The sequence below is a fragment of the Leucoraja erinacea genome, chromosome 6 (genome assembly GCF_028641065.1).
Source record: "Leucoraja erinacea ecotype New England chromosome 6, Leri_hhj_1, whole genome shotgun sequence".
NCBI classification, from domain to species: Eukaryota; Metazoa; Chordata; class Chondrichthyes; order Rajiformes; family Rajidae; genus Leucoraja; species Leucoraja erinaceus.
In genome coordinates, this window is record NC_073382.1 from 62,227,135 (window position 1) to 62,235,007 (window position 7,873).

At 44.9% G+C, this 7,873-nt stretch overlaps 1 protein-coding gene across 1 annotated transcript; it reads right to left on the reverse strand.

The window, feature by feature from the left end:
• Positions 1-1,289: 1,289 nt before the first annotated feature.
• On the reverse strand, positions 1,290-5,062 carry LOC129698220 (protein FAM181B). Its single transcript, XM_055637193.1, has one exon. It carries the CDS (start codon positions 4,791-4,793, stop codon positions 3,726-3,728), a length of 1,068 nt encoding a protein of 355 aa, XP_055493168.1. The 5' UTR covers positions 4,794-5,062; the 3' UTR covers positions 1,290-3,725.
• Between the last annotated feature and the right edge of the window lie 2,811 nt (positions 5,063-7,873).

Sequence of the window (7,873 nt, forward strand, 5' to 3'; positions counted from 1 at the left end):
TGGGGCTTGACTGGATCGGGCGCCACTCCAGGAGACTGAGTACATGGGCCGGAGGCCACCTGCAGTGGCATGGAGCGCTGGAGAGTGGTGGTGCACAACGGTGCACCCTAATCCAAGGTGGAGGACGCCTACAACTTTGCTTTGTCCAACTGACCAACGCCACCAGGACAACGGGCCTTTGTGGCCAGCTGCACTTAAAGCAACTTGAACTCTTACCAATCATACCAAAACCTGGTGGCTCTTGTATATTGTCTCAGTAGATTATTGCTATACACTTTGTACTTAATCCGGCATGTGCTTATGTGTAGTAATAATTTACTGAAATTTACTGTACACAGAAGAAGAATTTCACTGTTCATCAGTACATGTGATAATAAAGAACCATTGAACACTGTGGTGCTTTTAGTTTGGAAATGTGTCTCACTGGCATAAAAGTAGGATCATTTTATTGTCTGCTCATATGAACTCTGAGCTTTACCCTTTAATTGGTTTGACCCAGTCTGAATTGTCTCCAAATAGTGAAAAAAAAACATTTAGTGCACCCATTATAAAACAATATATTTTTGATATGTTGATTTTTTGTCCCATACTCCCACCTATATTTGTGACACCCAATACTGATTTGAAACTTTTGCAAGAGATTTTCTACAATCAGTAATGGGATGCCAGCCAGTGGTCAGACAAAGAGTGGCTCCTCTAACAACACTGCAGCAAAAGGAAGCATACAGGAGCTACACACAAAAAGCTAGAGTAACTCAGTGGGAGGAATGGGTGGTGTTTCGGGTCGAGACCCTTATTCAGACTGGTTAGGGATAAGGGAAGATAGATATAGAGGACCTGATAGGTACACGGGACAGAAATGTAAGGGAATAAAGAATAAATGCAATGGAAGCTTAAGAATTTTGGCAAAATCAATAAACTGACAGAAGATTAAGAATTTTGGTAAAATCGATAAATACGAATTGAGAGTTTCTTCAAATACATTATTTGTTATGGTTAGTAGGTCTTCCACTTCTGAAAAGACAGGTTTTTTTTTTTTAATGATCTTTACTGAACTAAAGCCATGGTTTGGATGGAATCACAAAACAAAAGTACAGGAAGTTCCTCTAGAGTACGGAATATTTGCTAATTGAAGTATACCAAACTAACTCTTCACTGACGAACCTTGTTATTTTTGGTTCGATCCCATCCTTCGTCATTTAATAACCAACGATTTTTTTATTGCGATAATTCTGAGAGTTTCAAGTCCATTGCTGAATTTGTTTAAAATAACATTCTCTGAGGCACATTTCAGAGGCAATCTATATTATGAGTTTTAATATTGCTACGGTTTTCAAAGTTTGTTTTAAACTTTAGAATGGAGATCTATAATGGGATTTGTCAAACAAGAACTTGAAGCTAACTTTTATATAATTTACTGCATATGTTTCGAGCAATATTGGGGGGGGGGTCAGGGTGAAAATAGAAATAAGAGACGCGAGACAGTATTTCGAATGAGGAGTGGTGTGTGCAATCACAATGTATTTCTAGGAAGGTGTTCAAAACCAGGAGTTATTTTGTCCAGTGCACTCGGCCATTGGCGATCAGCCGAGTTTCAGACAACAGTTTGATGCAGAACCATTTCTATATTATGGAATGACAAATGTACAATCCCCATGAAAAAAATAACACTCCCACTAAATGGTCGATACCCGAGGATACAAAACTAATTTAAAGTGAATTCCGAATCGAAATCGTATTTCGGGAAATTTTGAATGCTAAAGGAAACTTAAATACGAATTCTCAGTTGAAATCACAGTTGATATATTTTTGAATTCTAGGTATATATCTTACGCAGGTTTACAAAATGCCCGGACATCTGCGTGTGTTTCAAACTGTATTGTAGCACTGATGCCTGGAACTAGCGTCTATTGTAGCACTGATGTCTGGAACGTTCTGCATATTGTTCGAAGTGTCATTTTTATCAAAGATAGTCTGCAAACTGAATTGATGATATGTGCTATCTACAAAAAGCGAACCATTGATTAAAAAAAAGTCAACTTGATTGAATTCTGCAATCTCATTTTACCAGTAAAATTCTAACAAACACCCGACCGTTGACAAAACTAGGGCGACTTTTTTATTAAATGGTGTCGAAAGCTATCCTTTACCATATAAAATATGTTTGTATTATTTGACGGCGTTTGAGGTAAATGTAATGCAGCATGCATTGTGGAAACATTTCAATTAATAATGTCCACATTCCCCTATAATGAATGTTTCCCTCAGTGAAGAGCGTTGAATGATTCAATACAATAAATGACATTGTAAATGGCACAATGGTAAACCTCTGATCAGTGATCGGTACCAGAGGTATTGTAAATCTTTTAGGTGACAATGTATAGGATTGTTATGCAATTAGCCGGGCTCAGCGAAAAAGATAGAACATATTTTAAGCGCAATTATTGGATTTAGGGAGGCGAGTATTAATGGTTGAGCTGTCTCCCATCAAGTGTGGCTTCCTGTCTTTAAGATTGGTTGGTAATACGGAACGGGCCGTGAAACCCGTGGGAAAACCCGTAACACCCAGCAGTTTTGCTGTTCCTGTGGAATTTGAATTGCCTTCCATCCCCACCCACTGGTAAAAGAAAAAAAACTTCAAAACAGACGAGGTGCATTCCGAAAATAAAGTCCAGCTTTATTTTGTCTGTCGACCCTTCGTTCGAGAGGTTACGGCAACCGGTACCTTTCTCGAAATAACTCACAGATCAAGTGGTTTCTAGACAGGCAGGGCACTAAAACCCAATTCACAGCAGGTACTAGGAGAAGATGAATATCCTGGTGAACTATTCTTGACAGAGTTGTTTGTCTCTTTGGGAAGTGAACTGGCAAACTAATATTGTAGTCAGCAGGGAGTCGGGAATATAGATTAATAAAATGGAAAACAAGAAATAGGCCAAATATCAATGGTTAATGCGGATCCCCGACATTAACACAGTCTTTTCTTCATACTATAAATAACACGATCTAGAAATGTCTACTTGTTCCAAAACAAAATGCCATTATAGTTCATTGTTAACCGTGTCACATAATCTTAGTGCCCTTTACACAATTTCAGCATGTCTTATTTAATTCCCCTAAATTTTGGTATATGCGTTCAAATTGTATAATTTCAGACATATTTTGACTACAACATCGCTTATTATTATTTTGTTTTGTCTAATGATAACGCGGGACTTGCAGTCCGTTGTCACGTACAGAACTATTTGTTCACATCAGTACAGATTTACTCGGTCAGATCCTTCAATCCACAAAGTGCAATTGCATCTACACAGCGTATGAAGGGCAGCGCCCATCTTAAAAGTAGTGTTTCTTTTTTTGTTTGTTTCATGCGACATTGGCAGTTGAAAATGACCCGTTTTGTACGTCAGCACAAGGTTTATACACAATCATGGCGAACTTTATTACATTTCATGCTTGTTTCTTGGACTAGGCTAACACAGAATAGTAATGGACCGAAGAAATGAAGGAAGCGAGATGCCAGGTGCTGTCTATGTAACCCGCGCTACGCTGCGTGTTCCCTTGTGTGTTGTGTTAACCCCGCCGGCCGCGGCTCATTCCACGCTCATGCCGAGCCTGAGTATCAGCCTCTCGTGTTCATAAGTACAAAAGGGCCCTTTGCCCTTTGCCGAGCTTTCCAGTTCACCTGGACAAATGCAACAGTTCGTGGGGTTTGAAGAAGCGAATTAGAGACCGGGAAATGTTTGCCTTCCACAATTAAATCCCGGACTATACTCGTAAGAGACCGGTGGCAGTGTGCACTCGGGGAAGAACTGCGAGAAGGCTGCTAAACTGCCCGGGGGCTCCTCGATGGGCGGAGTGTTAGCGGGCTGGCTGCTGCTGCCGTAGAGCGGGGCGAGTCCGCCCGCTGCCCTGGCGCTCTCAGCGGCGGCGGCGGCGAGGCTCCAGCCGGTCGGAGGGCTCTTTTTCGAAGGGTTGCACTGGAGCCAAGGCTCCGGGAAGTTGGCGAAGCCGCGGTACGTGTCGTGGGCTCCGAGCTCGCAGCTCCCCTGCTGCGGGACCCGCACTGGGAACGGCTCCTGCCCCGTGATCATGTTGCTGTAATCCGGCCCGAGCAACTCGAAAAACTCCGCTGCCTCCGGATTGCCCCGCTCCAAGTCTTTCAGGGACATGCCCGAGGTGGAGGTGATCTTAACGTTGGCCGGCTCCGTGAAGAAGGACGGCGGCAAGTTGCGGTTTCGCAGCGGCACCTTCTTGCTGCTGTTGCCGCCGCTGCCGCCGCCGTTGCCGCTGCTGCTGCTGCTGCCAGCGGCTGCAGATCGTTGCAGGTCCCGTACCGAGTCGAAGAGAGCCGCCAGCGACTTGCTTTGAAGGCTCGACTGCGAGCCGTCCTTCTTTGGCGGCGGCTTACACTGGAAATGGCCGGTGGCGGTGGAGGAGGAAGAAGGGGGAGAAACCTGCCTCTTGCTGCCCGGCTCTTGCCCCGGTCCCGGGCCGCTGCCACTCGCGGAGATCATCCCTGTGCACCGTTTGATTTGTTTCTGCAAGTACTTTCTGTGGTTGATTTTTCTCTTCGATTTGACTGGCTTGTCTAAAGCCAGTTTGATATTGCTGGAGGCCGAGTCTATAAAGTTGAGCAGGGCGCTGGTGGTTTCTTTGAGCTCGCCGGCGCCATCCATCTCCCCCAGGAGGGCCCCGTTGTAAGCGTTCTCCAACTCATACTCCACCGAGGAGCCGGGGGGGAAACAGAAATGGATGAAGTGGGGGTTCATGATGGCAGCCTGCACAGCCATCTCCCGTCCCCCAGTCCCCAGGATCAACAGTAGCCAGTCCCTCCTCGCTCTCGAGTAAGTGCCTTACAAACTTTTCCAGCACATCTCAGAGGTTTCTGGAGATCAAGGGCTCTGAGCGGGCACAACGGCCAGCGACTCGACACTGGGACGTGGAGCGGAGCAGAGGGAAACCCCGGGAAACGTTCGAGCTCTCAAGCTTAAATCCAGCCCGGACTTCAGTTGCCGAAAGGTTGCTCCAAATTAAACTGGGCAATACATCATCCCATCGCTCTGCCTCCAGCCCGCCTCTCCAATAGCTCCTCCCCGCCGCCCCACTCCAGCACCACTTTGTGAATAGCGCTTTAATAAATGGGCTTCGCTCTGGGCCCGGCCTTGAAGATCCGTTTCCCGTCAGTGGAATCAGTGAGTCAAAAGCGGCCCCGAGCCTATTATAGAGCTGTGAATTCATTAAAGCGAGCAGCTTAAGGAGGTTGGACACGGTTTGGGAGAAACTTTATTACTACAATGTAAAGTTTAGACTTTTAGAAACGGTAAACATTTTAAAACAGGAACAGTAGATCAAAGTGGTTCTCAGAAATATAGATTCTTGATTTTGCTTATACTTTTATTTTTTAATCCAGAATTTGCAGTTGGAGCGTTTAATGTAAATTGGACAATCTGAGAAGAATCTAGACATTCAAGGAATTGCAGGTTGGAATCTCAGAAGGGTCCAGACCCGGCCCGTCTCCTTTCCACTCTCTCCACAGATGATGCCTGATCCACTGAGATCTTCCCTCGGTGTTTGCCGAGAAGACTCCATGTTTCTTTTGCGCCAAGTTCTCTCTCCCTCTCTGCTGGATCTATGTTCCACCACCATCTTACGTTAGTCCTTTTCTATTTGTCACCAACCTGCTATCCTTGCGCCACGTTGGCGGACGACAACACGCCAGCTTCCCCAATGGACGCTAACAACACCAATTCTACTTCACCATTACCCCCTCTCCACGGTCTTTAAGTTGTCCAACATCCCATGATACACGAGGAGACTTTCCCTCCAACGACCTGCAGGGTGCAAATGCCAGAATCCTGAGTAAAACTTCAAGTGCTAGTGGAACTCAGCGACCCTCAGCGACCAGGCAGCATCTGAGGAGGGAATGGACAGGCGACGTTTCGGGTCGAGTCTCTCTTCAGTTTAAAACTTGCTCTCGGTCTGCCGCAGATTCTGTCCCACCAATCCCATCCGTCACCCCGAGAGCCAACTGAAACCGTGACAGATTATTGACAACTGTTGCTTTACACCTGATTTTCGCACCACAAATCTATAGTCGTATGAAAGTCTATTTCAGGTAGAACTGTCTTAATAAGCTTATGGACATCGAGAACTGTATATATGCAAACAGACGCCAGTGTTTGCCAATCTATAGTGGGTCCAGTTTAACGACGCTCAGATTTTAAAACTGCCGTATTTCTCTCCCGGATCTTCAATCCGATACCATAATCGGCGGTCTTTAGTTTCTGATCGCTAGAACTTTGATCTGACTCCTTAAACCTCTCATCCGCTAAAAAAAAAGTGCTTCTTCAACACTACTTCTCGGCTACCCGCCCTAATAGTGATTTCTGACAACACCGTGTCACGTTTTGTTGATGATGCTTCTGACAAATACCGTGGGATATCTATGTGGCGATCCACTAGGCAGGTCGCCATTTATTTCCAGGTATTTGCCTATAGATGTTATCTAATGTTTATAAATTCTTCAGAGGTACAAAAAGCGGGGGAGCGGGTGGGGGTGGGGGGGGGGTGGTCAATGAAATGTCACAGTTATATAACTTGCCTCTCTTTTCAGCCAAGAAGGGCGTTTTATAATTCTAGCGCACGTCAGTGAGTAATGAATCTGCAAGAATTAATGTAGTGCATAAACCGTCACATTCAAAGGGCAGTGTTATCTGGAGAAAGACAAGCTATATTTTGTCTTTAATGCTTAGGGTCACTTTAAGTGAATATTGGCAATGTGGAGAAAGCGACACTGCTGCCAGACTGCCCCGTTCCTCCCCGCCCCCATATCCCCCCTTCCTCTCCGTTACTCTCTCTGCCAGCCATATATCTACCTGGAGGACGCTCAAGAACACCATCGGATGTTCGTTTCTCGTGTTCACGGGTTACCTTGAGCAGGTGCCACAGTGGGTGGGTGCACACATTGAAGGCCTCTCGGCTTACTTTGTATACTTACTGAGTTTTTTTGTGGTTGATTTCTTAGCTCCAGGCGCAAATACACATTCCCATATCAGTGGGAATTTTTCCCAGCTTGACAAGTATTATGGTTAGCCTTTGACGTACAGCCGTAAGGGTCTAAATAGAGTCTATTCTTCCCTCGCCTGAAAGGATGCTTTGTGCCAAGGATTCATTAAAACTCACCACACAGCTCCGTAAATGGTGCTAAATAATGAACAGTCGATTTAACTGAAAAAGCTTCTGGAGCTATTAAATTAAAGGGAAGGAAAAAAAAATCCAGTTCGGGCTCAATCTGCCAGAAGAAAATTTGACCTTTTCATTTCATTTTCATTTTCATTTATTTTTTTTACAGCAAATAGCTTTCAACCTGGAGAGAGCATAATGTAGAAGTTGGGAACTGTTGGAAAATATTCCAACGAGTGCATCCTCGAAGAAGCAGAGGAATGCGGTCCCAATAGTTTTAATGCCTATTCCCAATGGTAATTAATGATCCCGCTGAGTAAATGTGATCTAATGATCGCCTGGGCATGACATGACCTGCGGTCTTCTACATCGGATGATAACTGTGTGCAAACAGCTCCATATTTCGGATAGCCCGGCGATTTGTTTTTTTTTTTTTCCTTCCCAAGGGTCTGGGTATCTTTGCCAGGACATGGCAAGGTGATGCACTGAATCGTTCACTGTGGAAGAAAGTGGAGCATTTAAAGGGAAACGGCAACCAGAAAAAACGGCCTTTATCATGTAAATAGTAGGGAGAAAAAGGACAGTGCAACTGATAGCACTGATCTAATTATCTCAGCCCAATACAGCAAAGCTACTGAAAGAGACTCAGAGAAAGGCTGACCTTCGAGCACAAAAACTGGGAGAAAAC